The sequence below is a fragment of the Opisthorchis viverrini genome (genome assembly GCF_000715545.1).
Source record: "Opisthorchis viverrini unplaced genomic scaffold opera_v5_11, whole genome shotgun sequence".
Lineage (NCBI taxonomy): Eukaryota > Metazoa > Platyhelminthes > Trematoda > Opisthorchiida > Opisthorchiidae > Opisthorchis > Opisthorchis viverrini.
The window spans coordinates 3098384-3116255 of NW_008751667.1; the positions used below are offsets into that span (position 1 = coordinate 3098384).

Here is a 17872-nt window from a genome sequence, read left to right on the forward strand (position 1 = left end):
TTGGGGTTACTGTCTACCGGGGATAGCGTTGTTTTTTCATGTCCAATTTGGAATGCAGGAAACATAGGGGTGGCCCAAAAATGGAATCTTTTCCAGATAAGCACCGCCACCCAAAAAAAAGATTAGAAAAATGAGGGCATCAACTTTGAACTTTTAATTTTTGTTGAAGAGGGTGAAATTGGGACATGTGATTAATAATTTGCATGAAAAGGCCCGTTTTTCGGTACAAACGACCTCACACAAGTAGCTGTCCACTAAAGATCGGTGAGTATCACATTGGCGTTTATTCTGCATTTTGACGTGACAAAGAAATTCAATGCGGGCCTGGATTGTGTCCATCAAAATGGCCGCGATTCGATCTGGCACTCCATACATGAACACCTCTTAGTTTCCCGGCAGATTTCTTCGAAAATCCACTGCTGGGAAAGGACTCGCCCTGCGTGATTTTACGGTGAGATATTGGCATTTCATCGATCTTGACGTGTAGATTTGGGCCACCGATAACTCTTGGGGTCTGCAAAAGCCGCCAGGCGCGAACTTCGCGGAGAGAATTCTTTCAGTCAACATCGGTCGTGTGGCTAGTAGATAATTACTCTGAGCAGAATTTGATTTTTGCCAAGTTTTTGAAGCAGCAATGAATGGATAGAATTACTGTCCTAAACTCCATCCTGGACTGCTCCAGCCAAGTTCCATTTCGAAGGCCGATTTCTTGCCGACACTGTCTGGCATTACACCTCCACCTGTCAGAAACAGTTAAGTGTCAGTTGGTGGCCATTGCTACATAAACGTTGGTGATGGATCACTCCGTGGCTTTTCAAAAAACGTATTGTCGTCTCCTTGTCATAAACGAAAGTTGAAAGCGTCAGAAAGTTCATTTAAGGTTTTACGTCCGAACGGAGAAAAGTTTTGCACAAATGAGCCCAGATGCGGATAAGGAATTGTTTTCATTAAAAATAGGTAAAGGTTATGAATATGGAAAAGCTTCCACAACTGGCTTGTTAGAATGGAATCAAAGATGTAACAAACACTCCGAATGCCGTTGATGCCATTTCAGTATATGATCCTGTTGACCTCCTCTGACCACTGAAAAATATGGTGGTTGACCGATATTAACGGAATTCATGCCAAGATTTCCTACTTAGACTGTCTGACTGCGTCTCAGAGGTGTAAGTACCTTGGATGTCTGCGGTAAGCTAGCGTTAGGTCTCTCTCCAAGCCCAATTTTTCATCCCATCGTTAGGTGTTATTCACACAAATTGACATGGTTCTCCTGCTGTGAGAAATATCATGATCATGATTATGATGAGTGAATTTCATATCAGAAACTCGACCTAGTTCCCATCAGTAGTCAATCGACAATCCATGGGAAGGGACATGGGCGACTCTACTTCCTGACTCTAATCACCAAGGCAACGTTATCGTCGTTAAGGTAACACTAGTAATGTTGTTGTGAGCTTCTGCAATTGTGGAGTCATTTTCGTAAACACAAGACTAATTGTGAAGCCTCATTTCTACCATTAAGTTGTCTCGAGATGGATGTTGGCAGGTTAGATAGACAAAGAATAGGTTTTCAGTGCTTCTCACAACTGGCCAAACAGAGTACAAAATAGCAATTTGAATAGATCAAACAGTGAGGATTTGTTAGCCATGCAGATCGAGTGACACAAAAGCAGGTCAGAACGATTCAAATTCGCCCCATATGAGGTCGTTCAGGCCAAATCAAACATACTGTTTGTGCTCGGTGACAAGTTCTATTCTGCTGGAAGGCAACGGTATCAGCCATCCCAAGAATAGTCTCGGATAGTTATCTGAGGTGGAAGATCCATGAAGGTCCCGAGTGCCTTTCATCTGACTTCCATATTGAACTGAATGGTGATGATCACTAGTTTAATGGATCTGCTGATAAGAAAATTTGGTCAGCATTCAGAAATCTATTCAGATGGGCTCCCAGTTAGCTTCCCAGAAAAAACGTACTTCAGATGATATACACAAGGAGAAGCAGTGTGTCTCATTCGGCAACAGCTGGTATTGAGGAAGGATGATGTATACTTAGGGGTCATTCTAGGCACTCGCTACGTCTTTTGTCAAAAGATGGTTAGTTATTTCATTCCCATTCTGAATGCCCTTGATGTAGCCTAGTTGGTCTACGCCACTTCTGCAATTCGTAATAGTATGTGTTCTGGTAGCCGATATGTATGAAAGACGTCCGAGAACGGCTGAGTTATCCTGAACGCTATCTCCAGCGCGTGAAGCGTACCTGGTACCGAAGATTATATGTCATTTGCTTGGTAATCTTCTCTGTAGCAGTGTTAACCAAAATCCCCAAATGTCTGAGCAATGGGTGCTGGTCCTTTCATTTGCGAACGTTATATTTACATGGGTATATGTGAAGCTGTTGAGAATTCCGTCTCTTTCCGGCTGATCTAGCCCTGCAGGTCAAGATTTACAAAGCCGCTAAAACAAACAGTGAAAAGCCGTCGTATAAATCAGAACACACCTGTACCACCGCGAAAAAATACATACACAATCCATAAGTTGTTCTTTATTGAGAACAGTCATCTGTCTCAAATATTGAGGTTTGGAACCTCTCGGGATTAATGGTAGTGTTCCCAAATAAGGTGTTGTTAACTTGAGCCTTCACAAACCCAGTACACAACGACAGACAAGCGTAAGGATGGTAGTCTGACAGGGAGCACTTTACTAAAAATGCAAGCAGAACGTCGACAGATTTATTCAAAAGGTTCAACTCAGCACTCAAACTGACACCATCATTTCGCGCTGTCATTGCACATCCTGTCCTCAGTAAGCGTTTCTCCAAAATGGGATGTGTGTTGGCGTTTGGCCATTCGCAATACTTGCCCCAAACCCCTTAACCAGTTGAGCATTTTCTGCTGCCCAAGCGAATCTAACGTGCTCGCTTACGTACCGTTTTGGTACGTACGCTTTTCAGTCAGTTATCAAGGAGACAGCGGTGATTGATTATCCGAAGACCTTTTAGGTCCTGAGAACGAAGGGGTCTGGTGTCGCAGCCACAGGTTAGCAATGCTGTCAAGTTGGTTTTGTGAACATTTTTCTTTGACCTCAGTGATACCACAAGTGACACACGTTGGTAGATATTGCTCCTTCCCTCATCATTATGTTCCTAAACTTCGTCTGCCACACAGCCGTCACAGGCATCAAATCCTCATTCTGACGTATCTCAGGGGTGCACTGAAGTAAAGAATTCTGAAGCAAGATGGCATTTTAGAGGTGCTGAGAACGAAGGGGTCTGGTGTCGCAGCCACAGGTTAGCAATGCTGTCAAGTTGGTTTTGTGAACATTTTTCTTTGACCTCAGTGATACCACAAGTGACACACGTTGGTAGATATTGCTCCTTCCCTCATCATTATGTTCCTAAACTTCGTCTGCCACACAGCCGTCACAGGCATCAAATCCTCATTCTGACGTATCTCAGGGGTGCACTGAAGTAAAGAATTCTGAAACAAGATGGCATTTTGGAGGTGGAAACTGCCTTCTGAAACAGAAAATCATACTGAATAGTGTAGAGGAGTAAGCTCTAAAAGCATCACTGCCATCCGCACACTTCACATTCAGAAATCGTCATTGATCTTAATTGTGAGATCCACTCGCGCCCTCATTGGCGCTAAGCTTTTAAGTCATTGCCTTTAGTGCATAGCACCACCCCGGATCTCCCCAAAGAAAAGTCCACTGACAACCCCGTATTTTCACATCATTTATACCACCTACCGCCTGTAATGCGAACTCAGATACTCCACCTCCCTAAACCATCGGGCGAACAGAGCTGTGACAGCCATGTACGCGATTTCCATAGCTGATGATGCTGTTGATCATGACGGAACTGGTCTCCTAAAGTATTTTAATTGAATAAAAACGTAATGGACATTTGATCACAGTCAGCTGGACACAAAGTTGTTCTAAGATTAATTCAATCAACCATGTGAAGTCTCAGCTTGCCATTCAGCGCAATGGCTCTTCAGAACGGGAAGGTTTATTGATGCATCTTCAAAAGAGCGATGGCCTAAAATCACGGACCATGGTTTGAGTGGGTTGGTTGAGTGTGAGACGCGTGTAAAAGCGTTAGGTTGCCAACTAAGCTGTCGTGGAGAATAATTATTTGATAGATATCCAAGAGTATCTTCCATGACGTCAATAACAACTGCAATTTCGGTCATGCATACACCAAGTGAAACGCTTTCCAACCCGATAGGATGCAGGGTCAATTCAGGGCCAAGACGAGGTGGTATATGTTCAGAAACTACAAATATGAGAATATATCAATGTTGACAAACATCAGAGATGCGCGCTGGAACATTTTGTTGGCAGATTTGCCCCGGAAATTGCACGTCCATCATTGTGATGAAAACAATAGGACGAGGTTTATAAAACGAACTAAAAGTGCGAAACTTAATGGCGCGTGCAATTAGTCATTCTTTTATATACCTGTGTCTAGAATCTATAAAAAGCCCTTTACTAAGTAGAACAGCAAGCAGGAAGGTTGAGTGTATCGGATTGAGGGTATTGCTTAGTCACCTTACATTAACTGGTATCTGAATCGAACAGGCTGGTGATGTTAAGCAACAGTTTATATTTTTACAATTCATGGCTGTATACGGACTGAGACTAATTGAACCTTGGCGCAAAAACCCTATCATCCACCCTACTGAACTAGTGTCACGTTTCATCTGCAAATCGCTTTATGATGTCATTACCTGGATTCACTTCACAGTTAAGGAAGTGTTTCTGAGTTTCTGTGAGTTGGAGAAGATGAAACAGCTCGGAATAATCTCAGATTTATGTAATCCGGTGTGCTTTCCATCAATTTGCTAGATTACGTGCCGCTCACGGATGTCCTAAGCTCACTTTGGATCCTGAACTCGCAAGAGGTGCCCAAAAGTGGGCTGAAGAGTTGGCGAGAACTAAACGACTTCAACATAGCAATGACAAAAGATTTGGAGAGAACCTGGCCTATCAACAATCCTCTGTAAAAGCGGCTCTCTCCGGTGAGTATGTCTGTCGGTTTTGGTTACAGGATCTGATACATTTTGGTAGCATTTTTGTTTGCCGAAGCTTGGACCTTCAGAATAAATATTCGAAGACGTATTCGTGGCCTTTATAAGTGTGCTAACGAAGCTTCACCTGAGAATAGGTTCAGACAACCAGCTGCTACAATCGATTTGTTTTCATTTTGGTTGCAGTGTCTATCCGCGTGCTTGAGAGTCATGTACTCGATGGTCTGAAAAGTAAGATCCACCAAGGAGCGGACGAAACAGCGCAAATTATTTGTTACGAATGTTTCAGCCAATCACAAGACTATGTCATGTGCGAAAATCGATTAAACCTGCGAAAAGCTCAGTCTTCAGGTTGTGAGAAACTCACGAGCAGATAAGCGCGCGCACTTATGCTGTTTACTTTTTTTAAGGGAACATAGAAGCTGGCTGGTATTTCGTGAGAAATGCTGAAGTTCGATGATTTCATAGGCATCGGGACGCCAGCACGTGGAAGGTTGTACGTGTTTCTGAAAACAAGGGATGGAAAATACATACTTTAGGGAACGATGAGGTATCGAAACATATATTTATCGATATTTTGTGACCTAGCATTACTATCAGAGATATGAGAAGCGTCGTTTAGCACTTTAATTTACTGTTGATTTCACTGCAGTTTCCACTAATTATTGGTAGACTCTTGGCGTTTAGCTTGACTAAAAAAAGATCTCAATTACTGGTCCATAAAAGGGAGAAACGGATGCTGCTATCACACGCATATCTCATTCGATTAATTGTTCCACATCTTGTTGTGCTTGAGCCCCCTAATGGTCAGATCGGTACTCTGGCGGGGTTACTCACGCTGCATCTTGTGAGCCCCGTATAATCTTGCATTAAAAAAGGATGTCTTTTTGAGTTATGTATTTCATTCAGTCTTGTACCTGAATGTTCGCGTTGCCCCCTGGACAACGGTCTACTCCCCACTGTTCATAGGCAATTTCTCCAAAGGTTTAACTTTGGAGACCCGCGGTCAGTGTTTTAAGCGGTTAGATAAGATTTTCGTGATATTCATAGCTTTATTAGTTTATTACAATTCGACAGTCCATTTGGATCACAAGAACGTCTATTCCCCTTTTTATTTGAGGTCAACAAGCGACCCAAATGTGGTACGATGAAATTCACGTTCATCAATATGTGGAACAATTTCAACCCCAGTCTGGTGAGTTGATTGTACAGGCGTTTTCGTTCCGTCTGAATGAATAGGTCAGTGAATTTGGTAGGCGATCGTAGGTAACCTCATGATGTAACTTTTAGAACCAGTGTTGAGTGATGCGTAGTTCTGACAACCCCGTTCGAAATTTTACGGTACTATTTACACAAGATTAGGTAAATGTACACAACAAACCTCAATCGTCCACCTTCGTGGCATCAACAAGTGCACAAGTTATTGACCGGCACAGTGTAATCTCTACGTTCGTTCACCAAACAACCGCGCGCAAAATTTTGGCTCAGTAGTGTGGGTTGTAGTCGTCCGTTCCGACGACGGCCTCGTGATACTTATTGGGGTTGCGATCACATGACGTTTATGATGACAGAACTGGTCTCCTCAAGTATTTTAATTGAATAAAGGCGTAATGGGCATTTGACCACAGTCTGCTGGACAGTTCCAAGAGTAATTCAATCAACAAATTCATGAGAAAACACGTCGATGTAGGCTCAGCAAACGGGTAAGTAGATCGGCTGCCCACATTTACGCGCATTCACACATACTAATTGACAAATGTCGGACGGGAAGGGAACCCATGAGAAACCACGTCGATGTAGGTTCAGCAAACGGGTAAGCAGATCGGCTGCGCACATTTACGCGCAGTCACAGATACTAATTGACAAATGTCGGACGGGAAGGCCTTTGCGGCAAGGTGGGTGGCGCGTACAAAGAGCAAAATGAGTGCGGACTAAAAGTACATAGGCAACTGAATGGGGGATTAATCATGTCAACTTACGTTCAACAACCAGTGATGTCAAGTGTGATAGGTAAACGATATCTTCGAGTGATGCGTAATACCAGAACTTCCGGGAAGGCCAAATAGAGTCGGAGCTAGGTTGCTATACGATACTATTATTAAAAACATAAATTCACTAATTATACAAACCTCGACAGCAGATACTCGTCCAAAACAAATGGTCCACTCGGACTACAAAAGTAAGAACCAAATGAGAAAACAGGCTCCCACGTGAGACAACCACACGTGCATAAAGCCGGTCACAAATGGCTGGATGACCTCAACGCCAAATGAGTGAAGTGGTAAGGACCAACAAACGTCAGTTCATATACGCGCACTAAACACAAAAGTGGAGCGGGGGTTACAAATAGGAAAAGATTTAACGTGAGGAATTTCAAATGTCAACATAATGGACGATATCTAACTGGTGCCATCCAGCACCGCCCGGTTTCTCATTGATGACACGGTTTTTAGTCATAATATCCGTGTCGCCAGTCGTTGACGACGTCTGAGAATGAGGTGGGCATTCGTACTCGATGTTTGCCACAATTCCATTCATGCCTGGTGGCTGGTAGTTTTGCTTCTAACTCCGACAAAGTTCAAGTCAAACCATGTGAATTCCAAAATAATACGAAGGGAAGAGCGTAGGTGTTTTGTTGTTATTGACAAAATGAGGGAAGAACAGACATCTTCTATACTCAGAAATCAGCTTCTCTCAGATTCGTTCATACCGCTGAGATCGATTGATTTAGACCTCTATTATGTGTCCAGACGAAAATTGGGCTGTCTTGTGCTAAAACGGTGTATCGATTCTCTCTACACGGACTTTAAAATTTTCGTTTTTACTTCTTTCAGTACTGATGAGCCACTGTGAAATATGTGAATCTACCGGTTTCTGTCGTCCAACTGTGTTGTTTAACTGAATGGAGCGATATAAATATTTCAAATTCGTGAATAACGTTGCTTGCACGGTTTGTGGATCAGTCAAGATAGGATATCTCCGGGTAGACAATGGTGGAAACGCGGGTGCAGCCCCCATTCTTCTCACCACTTGCTACTCGTAATCGTTTATTATACTTTGAAGCTTATGATAGCCCCTTAGTTCTTCGAGGAGAGAACTCGTTATTTCGCGTGTTTACCTACTGGGCTTTGGTTTTTGAGAAAGCTCTCTCATTAACATTCCCATAATGTCTCTAATTCACTGCTTTCTATACTCAGAAATCAGCTTCTCTCAGATTCGTTCATACCGCTGAGATCGATTGATTTAGACCTCTATTATGTGTCCAGACGAAAATTGGGCTGTCTTGTGCTAAAACGGTGTATCGATTCTCTCTACACGGACTTTAAAATTTTCGTTTTTACTTCTTTCAGTACTGATGAGCCACTGTGAAATATGTGAATCTACCGGTTTCTGTCGTCCAACTGTGTTGTTTAACTGAATGGAGCGATATAAATATTTCAAATTCGTGAATAACGTTGCTTGCACGGTTTGTGGATCAGTCAAGATAGGATATCTCCGGGTAGACAATGGTGGAAACGCGGGCGCAGCCGAAAATGCTAGCTCTCATCTCCTCACCTACTTGCTACTCATATGGGTTTATTATACTTTGAAGTTTATGATAGCCTCTCGGATCTTCGAGGAGGGAACGCCTTATTTCGCGTGTTTACCTACTGGGCCTTGGTTTTGAGAAAGCCCCCTCATTAATATTCCCATAATGTCTCTAATTCACTGCTTTTTTTACCAGGTCACTTTACACAAGTAATCTGGAAAGGAACACAAAAGGCCGGCTTTGGGAGAGCCAGTAGCTCCGATGGGAAGAGTATTTATGTGGTTGGACGGTACACACCCCCTGGTAATATGATTGGAAAGTTTTGTGAAAACGTCCCACGTCCGATTCGACCAGTTGAAAAAGGTGAGTTGTTACCCAAAAGGGACTTGTATGGTGGTATTTTTGTATGTTTACTCTCACTTGATCTCCAGAGCTTCAGTCACTTCCATTCGATTCAAGGTGATATGTCCACAAGTGTGTCCTCGCGGTGTGGTCACGCAGTCGTGTTGTCGTAAGTGGCAAAGATTTGCCAGTAAGGGCACATCTGTCCAATCCTACAATATCCACCTTATACATTCCACCAAATCACTCTTTCAAGACAATCTGCATCATAATGTTATACTCCCTTGATGTATCATGGTGTCATCGAAGCGTCTGGGTTGTTGGTTTTCTGCGACCAATCTAGAGTCGCTCAAAACCTGTAGGTAAAAACGTTCACTCGTCTGAATGATTCAGGAATACTGATCTTAGACCAGCTACCCAACAGTTGAATCAACAGCTGTTGGAGATTGTCCCAGTGTACAGATCCTGTCATACGGTGGGATTGCTGGACGTCTATCTGACACTATGAAAGTGCAATGAGAAAGAGCGCGTGCTACAACCCAGGAAGTATATAGTTACCTCAAAGTGGTAAGAGCTAGTCCAGACAACCATATTGAGACATTCGATGCAACTATAGTTTTCCCGCACCAGGGAAAAGGATCAAAACCTACTGATAAGTTAAATGACGTAACCTAGAGTGAGCAATATTACTCCCAGCCTCTTAAGAACTGGTAAATCAAGATATCAGAGTGTGCATTCTTGAAAGAAATATTTTCTGAAAAGGCAACTGATCCAGAACCCAACTGCACAACCATAATCTAGGTGAACTAGTAGGGTATAACTACCCTTATGCATTTTGCAATGTCTAAGAAACTGCTAACCTCATCAGATTCCAATATTTACTTTCAAAAGTTTTGAAGAGAACCTGCAGTATAAGAGAATCAGGAGAATATAAGAATATTGGCATCATCGTTAAGTCGATGGAGTGATGGTAATGAATTCACCCAATGGCGGCTGTAATATTAGTTGAGATTCAAAGCTAACAAAAGTACTTTTCAGTTATATTATAACGAATAGCTCATTCGCTCACGGCTCATCGTCTGGGTTAGTCTGTGGGCATCGTTACCGACAAAAGGCAGTTGGTTGGTGGTGTAAGATTTGAAAATACTTCAACGTGGACTTCGGCCTGTAGGTGACTGCTAAGGCAGTAATTCTGCAGGTGAAAATTCTACTCACTGGGCGAACTTTATGCTTCCTCTTAGTTACTTATAGAGTGTTAGTAGGGTGGGGATGTTTGGGAATCTTAATGAAGATTTCGTCCTCCGAGTGGAGCCAAATTATTCTGAAAAACTAGAAGCATTAGGCAGCTGCTTCATCCTCCTTGGAACTTTTCAGCAGTGTGTATCTCACCGAACCCCGGGGATCTCGGGCGGTCGAGATCGCACCTAGTATTTTGAACATAACCGTTCGGTCATGAGCGCTCAATCAGTGGTGTGGTCATTTCGTCATACGGCCACTCACCCTTCAATCAAGAAATACACCTGACGTAGTCACGTGTTGATTGCCTCATTACCTGACAAGTTTGCACATAGAAATTTCATCCATCATTTAAATAGTATTCCCTTTTTGAGCTACCTATAGAGTTTTTCTGAACCGTTTTCAAGGCAAAATCTCATAAAAAATTTCCAAATTTTCTCTTACTACCAACGATTGATAAGTAGTTCAAAAGAAGTTGAAATACATCCCAAGTCGTCGTTCGGGCAGTCAGTTAACACGTATGACCACGTGATATGGGTTACATGAGTGAAGGATAGGTGGCGTTGTATCCTGATTAGCCGTCTTTCGTTGAACAGTTAGGCGTTAAAACTAACAGCTGGGAGGGCGAGGGTTCGAAACTCCCTGAAATTTTTGTGGTACACGCACTGCTGCTGATTCTCAATAAGCATGAAGCGCCTTTACAGTGCTCCTCTGTTTTCTATTATAAACCGGCTTCACTTAAAGGACGAGATCTCCATTTATAAAACTAAGGAAGTTTGAACCGTCAATTTGAGTGTGGAGGGAACGCATCAGTCAAAATAATGAAACCAAATCCGAATAAACCAATTCGAATAAACGTACCAGCCACGTCCAGTTGGCAGACATACACTACTAGCGGGTAGGAGTCTGAAGTGCGGAGAATATGCATAGAGAAACCCCGGATCCGATACATTCAGTCGAAACGCATTGCGTTACGGTCCCCTACCGTCAACACAATCTACTGCTTCGATAAGAATCGCGACCACGTGGCACACGCAATTCACATTCAGGACACGGGATTTGACTAACGGAAACAACGAGCACGTCAGCGCTGACAGTCACACCGGTGGAAATTCCGTCCAAATATAAAATGACCTTTTGTATGCCTGTAGTACTGTTCCCAGTAAAAACGTGGCAAGGACTCGTATCTTTGCGTAATGACCTTGTTTACAGTAAATCGCTTTGCTTCGACGCGTTTGATGTAGGTGGGCAGAAAAACGAATGGCTCCTCCAGGTCAGTTTCGGCGGTCAGCCTGGACAAACATTCTCGATGAGTTCCCGTTATCACTTGTTAAAAATTTATTAACATATCGCTTGTTAAAAAACTATTAAAATTTCAGCCGAAGCCTGAGTTTTCTTTGCAGTAAGTCAAAATACTATTGGTGTCTCAAGCACCAGCCTTAGATACAGTAATTCAATCAATTCGGGCATTTTTAATGTGACACTTTTATGAATTGACGACTTCAACGTGATTGGTTAAATCAAAAAGCATGTGTGACTGTAGATTTCCCCCTAGATTTTCACGATAGTAGAAAAGCGTTTCCATATTTTCTCTCTATAGGTGTTCTGTCAGTAGTCGGTGTCGTCCATTTTAGTATTTTGATCGTTAGTGAGGGTGTTTTGACTCCCTCCCAACTTCCTCTGCTTTTCTGTTTGACCAGCACACCTTCATTTTTTTCAAGTAGCTGGTTTACTGCGGTGTAAACGGTGGATTTGAGACGCTAGAAACTACTGTTTCAAAAGCACATTGACTTGTGTACTGGCGTGGTTTGTTTATTCTAGCATGGTGGAAGCTCATAATTGAAAAAGACCGTTTTCCCGGTTGGTTAATCAAACGGTCCAGCTGTGTTGAGGTTTGTATGTCGTTCATTGGAAGGCTACGATTTTCAGGCTAAGAAAAGATATGATGTGATACCGCGTTCAGTTTCGGTTCTATTCTCATCAATAATATTGAGTTTGACCTGTTTAAAAAAGAGCTTCGCATAAACGCTTCCTTCTTAGCTACCTATCAGTAGCCTGAAACTTGTCCAGCCGCGCTGACACCAATCTGAGGTGACATTCATACTTCGGTGTGAAAGCTCAAATTTTTGAAACAAAAAATCCCAGCCTGATCAGAACCGGGTTAGGTTACTTGAGAACACGATTTACAGGAACTACATAAGGAGCAAAGGGCAAAGAGATGCCGCAACAAAGGCTTTGGGTCAAGAATGGGCTGGAACGGGGAGGAATTCGCCGTCCGATCATTGCAACCCGGTTGGTTTGTGCGCAGTGTGTGACCCGACAGTTTTGAAATCACACACCTGGCCACAATAAGTTGGCAAGAGAACTATTGCGAGTAGAAAGCAAACGCCAGTCTCCGCCAAGTTCAGAGACTCCCAAAGTCCAATTCATCTCCTCGTGTAATGCAACTATCTGAGGCGGTATTTTGTAATTACACACACCAGCTGATAATGCGTCTTTACATTGGTGGGATAGCTTTTGTGGGATTTAGGCCCTGTCCTGCTTGCATCTTTGGGCAAATCTAAAAACATAGCCATGGTGAGTCCCACAATTCCCCTCTTTTCCCAACTCTACTGACGTATAGAATGTTTGTGAGTTTTCTATGCAAACAGTACTTGTTGTTCCGTTTTTCGGGTTCATTTTTGTTCTGATGTTGTCACTATGGTAACAATGCTGATGCCTCATTAGGACGCACAGTTTGATCCAGTTGCAAATTTGTTGACTGCACGTCCCTACATTTCATTAGAATTGAACTAACACTGACCAGTGAAAGAAGTATGCACTTGTATCTCTGAGTTGTCTCACACGTCCAGTGGTTCTACACTTAGACCTTTTGCAGATAGTACTTTAAACCAAAGCAACTTTCTTCGTCCCAAGGTGCGAATCATTTGGCTAACGCACCTGTTCAGAATAATTGATGGTTCCCTTTGAGAAGGCAACAGGAATTTCATTGTTGTGAACCTTCATATGGGTGAAGAAAGAAACGCTGATGGTGAAGGGTTGTTTTCGCATAGTCGAGCCAGAGGTGGTCAAACAATGGATTAAAGTTATAGTATAAAAGCCATTACCGGTAAACTCAATTGCGCTGGTCATTGTCGTCTTTTTGCATGAGGACCCCAAGACGGGCCCACATCATTGGTTAGAGACATTGTCAGACATGGCCCAGTCGCATTCTCAATGGCGCTCTTTCATCTAAACTAATGCCTTCAGTGCGTGGTTCACTTCTTGATTTCTTCACTTACCAGTCCACTGCACCAATTTATCAGCGCCAGCCTCGAATGCACAGCTACCTACCCCACCCCTCCAAATCATTGATGAACAAAACTGTGGTAGCTATAACCACTGTACAAGTACGCGGTTCTTACAGCTGGAACCACCTGAGGTTTTGCTTTCATTAGAAGTAACACGACGATTTACGGCTACATCGTCGTCCTCCCATAATAAGGACGATGTCTATTTTCCGCTTTTATTTACCTTTCTAAATTACTTAATTTCTTATATTAATAATTCAGGTGGGGCGAGATGTCTAGAGCGGAAATTTACTGACCGGAAGGTCCGTGGTTCGAACCCGACCTCCGCCTCTCGACTTACCCCGTCTGGGCCTGAGTAACCTGGCAGTATCTAAGCCCTCGTGGTCCCTCCTGGTCCGAAAGGGTTCTACAGCTGAACCATTTGAATAAATCAGTTTTTTGATAGCTGTTGATATGGTTCGAGAAAGCTTTGACTCCATTAGAGAGTTTAGGCGCAGTCTTTGCTACCAAGTTATTACGGTTTATCGATGGACACCAAAAATCAGTACTCGGTTGTTTTGAAACTTTCGCGATTTCACATTACTTCATTTATTCAACTTAACAACGGAACGAAAGTCAGACACTTCTACAACCTCATCAGCAGCACCGTGTCAACTAGCACATGCCCCGATTACACCTCATTGCAGCGGTTATCTGAGATTACAACTGTTCGAAGTGGGGACCCAGATAAAGATATGAAGTCTAACACGTCGAATTTCCAGTGATGTGTTGGTGGGGTTTCATGGGTTCCCATGCGCACGTGACGTGACAATTGTGACAGTGTTTTTAGAAGGAAATGCAGGTATGCCGAATGTCTGGTTTGAGAGCTTCGATGATCTCTTGTGTGATCAGAGTGAAATTGATTTATGTGTGCCGAACAAAGCTCACCACACTCCGTATGTGCGTATTGGCATAGTCCACAAGTAGAGTTTACCAATCTAACGACTGCAACCCTATCCTATTCGTTTGTCTGAAGCGGTCTTCCAAGGAGAGATTTTGTTCCTTGTAGTTCGCTGTATTCAAGGCCCGATAGTATGATCGGCTGTTTTCAGGAACGGCTAATCTGTCTGTGGACCTTGTTTATGCCCCCTCGAACACCTGTCTAAATCGGTGCGTGAGAAACTAAACTTTGCATGCAAAGCTGAAAACACCAGTGGAGTGAAAAAAATCACCGTTGTTTTTACAGTTCTTTTTTGCAGTTATCAAATAGCTTGTCGTGTTGTGTTGTACTCACGTTCTGTATAGTTCGACCCCAAACGTTTCAAATATTTTTTCGATACTTTTTTCCAGTGCCAGCCAAGAAACGCAGAAAGAGAGCAAAATGCGTAATTCAATAGAAGCCTTCTCTTCATCGCAAAGCGGTCTTCCTCAGCTTCAACGCGCAATCAATTTGGTTTCAAACTGATTCTGAAGAAGTCGCACAACTTCCTATGCCTTCACATGGTTCCAAAAGCTAGTTTTCATTCTCATTGTTTTATTGCTCTCAAAGGCCAGTTATTTTCTGTATAGCTCATGATACACAATATGTACGACTTTCGAAGGAAAGCACTTATCTGTTGATTCCATTCCTATACTCGTTTGCAAGTTATTTTTCTCCCGTACTATACCAACTATCTAGAAATGTCCAGTTAGCGAAGTTGTTCCAACTTTCTTTGCAATAACAAGACGTTTGGTGGAATATAAGCTGTTGTGTCAAAGTATGGTCTTTTAGAGACTACTGCTAACCTAATTTCGGCTTTTGCTGACATCTTGAATGCCTTTGATTTAGATAATTGATACTCGACTGTCATATCTGCTGAAGATGCACCGGCATCCCTATGTCGATTCCCAGCACAGCCCTATGGCAGTGTTCTCCCATTTGGAGGCGCAGAGGAGTGAGGCATGCAGATCCACTTTTTCAATTACTGATCATCATGTCGATGAATTGTTGATGGTGCAACCTGGCTACCAGTCTCGTGACATCTTAGGATATAGTTCCCCTTCCATTGACGACTTGAACTTGCGCGCAATAGGTCATGCTTGTCTTGAAGAGGAGCTTAAAGCTAGCTCAAGTCATTTCAAAAAGGGCCGGTATAGCAATCGTTGTCAGGGAGCCGAAAGTAGGGGCTAGTTTTAGAGGCAGTAAATATAACGCGACTACGGTTTCAGTCGAACCATCTTATTTTGCAAAGGAACCTATCAGTTCACTAGATCGAACGGACGCAAGAATTTACTTGGGGCATCCCCCATGCTTTTAAGTGGCGAGGAGTTTGCAACAGCAGTAGCTGCCGGAACTGCTGGAGAAAGTGGAGTATGCCTCAATACACCCAAATCGACAACTCTAGCTGACAAGTGGCATCCTAATACCGAGGCTTATGTTTGGACAATCCCACCGTATTAACCTCAAAAGACTTAGCAATTTTGTCAGGCTGTCTATCGGAGGTTGGTTCTACATCTGCGCTAGTCAACAACATGGGAGACTCGGTATTCGGAGCCCGAATTCAACCACTTTAACACAACTGAGCGCGCCCATGGAAAAGCTCGTGTCTTCGCAATATGGCTAATGATTCTGTATTGGCCACAGTTGTTCTCAGCCTTCCAATCCACATTGTGTGTGTGAACACAAAGAAAGAGCCATCATCTGTGAAACTCCAAGGGATTAGCTGACACAAATATAGTTTACCAAGAAGGCAGTCGATTGTGTAGACGATTGCCCGCATACACGCTATAATTCCCCTTATGGGAGTTCAGGATTCTTGGACGTGATATATTCCGTTAACACCGGATCACTGTATGTTTTCCTAGGATTTTTCAATAGTCTGCATAAGAGAGCGGGATGAACGTTTGTCTGCGTATTCCTACCTCTCTTTTGCTCAGCAGATTTTTGTTTCGGTCAAATTCTACGCATATTTAAGTTTGGAGCAATGCGGATATTGGCGAGTTACTTGATTGATTTTCCTTATTTGGCGTCCATGCATTCAGCCCTGGCAATCGTTGCCTCTGTATCCACTTGATGTTTACTGCGTGGCATTTGCCTGGCAAATGTCGGCTGAGGATTTATCCTGAGAGTTAGTCGCGTCCGATGACACATCATCGTGCTCTTCGTTTGAACCACTTCATCGGGTCTGATTTTTGTGGCATTTACTTCGAATGTGGGCCAATACCATTTGATATGCTCTCGGTAGCGTTGATGTAATTAGACGGTGATTGATGGGCCTCAAGTATTGCACCCGTATTTACTTACCATCCGGTAGAATTTCGAGGTCAGACGTTTTTGCTGCACGAGTGGTTATTTAATACTCTGCTCTTATTGTCATGACGATCCAAAGGTACGAGGCGGTCAACGCACAGTTGCCTTTTGCCAAGTCGGACCTGTATAAGGCGGCTATATCCTCAGTCAACCTTAGAATCCGCGACCTCTAAACCCAAACAGAATGAATTATGAATGTGGCGTTAACTGCTATAAGGTTTGTGTTGACGAATACCTTTTTAATAGCATTTGGGCCAATGAACATCCGCTGGAAACGGTTACATTCTGCAGTAGATTAGTAACGTAAACTGTGCTAATTGCGAATGGAGCATCTTGGTAAATGTCCACTGATCACAGCGATTGCCATGGTTGTAGTCAAAGCATTTCCCTGAACAAAACTTGAGGAAACTGCACCGAAATCAGGGGCAGTTTAAAAAAAGAATAAACGACCGCAAGGATGGTCCTGTACACCAAAATCATACCCAAGCTCACAGCAAGCATGTCACATTAAGCTGTAGCGGACTAGGACCTTATCAGCGTGTTCGAACAACTGAACAAGCAAAGTAGCCAATACAAAATCACGAAATCACAATAAGAAAAGAATGAGTAGTCGAATGAGGACTCACGAATGCGTAGATCCAATAGTCCACTACACCGATCCAAATGCAGTGAAAGAAATATTCACTAGTAGAAATTTCCCACGGATGATTCACGTGTGAGTGGTGTATTCCATGATAGGAAAGCTGAAAAATGTTACGGGGATTTAATGTGACGTTCAATAGTTCACACAAACACAGAGATCTAGTCTCGCTGGGTCAGCGGTCAGCAAACAGTCCAACGAAGCGTAAATCCACTCATTCAGCAAGAAGCCAGCAACTGGCGCCGAAGAATTGCGTATTGGTAACGTTAAAACAAATGTCATGATAAAATATGTATGACGGTTACAAAATATATTTTAAGTTCAGGGAAATGGTAAATATGTGACAACAAATTACAGACGCTTTATATCGGAATTCTGATAGTCCTTGGTAAAAACGAGAGAATCAAGGTGAAATACCAAATTAAGCGCAGAAACCGTAACAAGACCTATGATAAACAAAACAGTGGGAAGCGTTATGCATGAATGAAAGAAATGCATGAGGTTACCCAGTCTTGATAGTCACGAATGAAGACCAAG

The 17872-nt window shown here is 42.9% G+C and overlaps 1 protein-coding gene across 1 annotated transcript in view; it reads left to right on the forward strand.

Moving 5' to 3' along the window:
- Positions 1-15161, forward strand: part of T265_12715 (hypothetical protein) — a gene marked incomplete at both ends in the record, with an annotated part of 26997 nt that extends 11836 nt beyond the window's left edge. The window contains 4 exon segments of the mRNA XM_009165065.1: positions 4849-5021; positions 6151-6225; positions 8755-8922; positions 14757-15161. Coding sequence (XP_009163329.1) covers positions 4849-5021; positions 6151-6225; positions 8755-8922; positions 14757-14803 — 463 coding nt within the window.
- Between the last annotated feature and the right edge of the window lie 2711 nt (positions 15162-17872).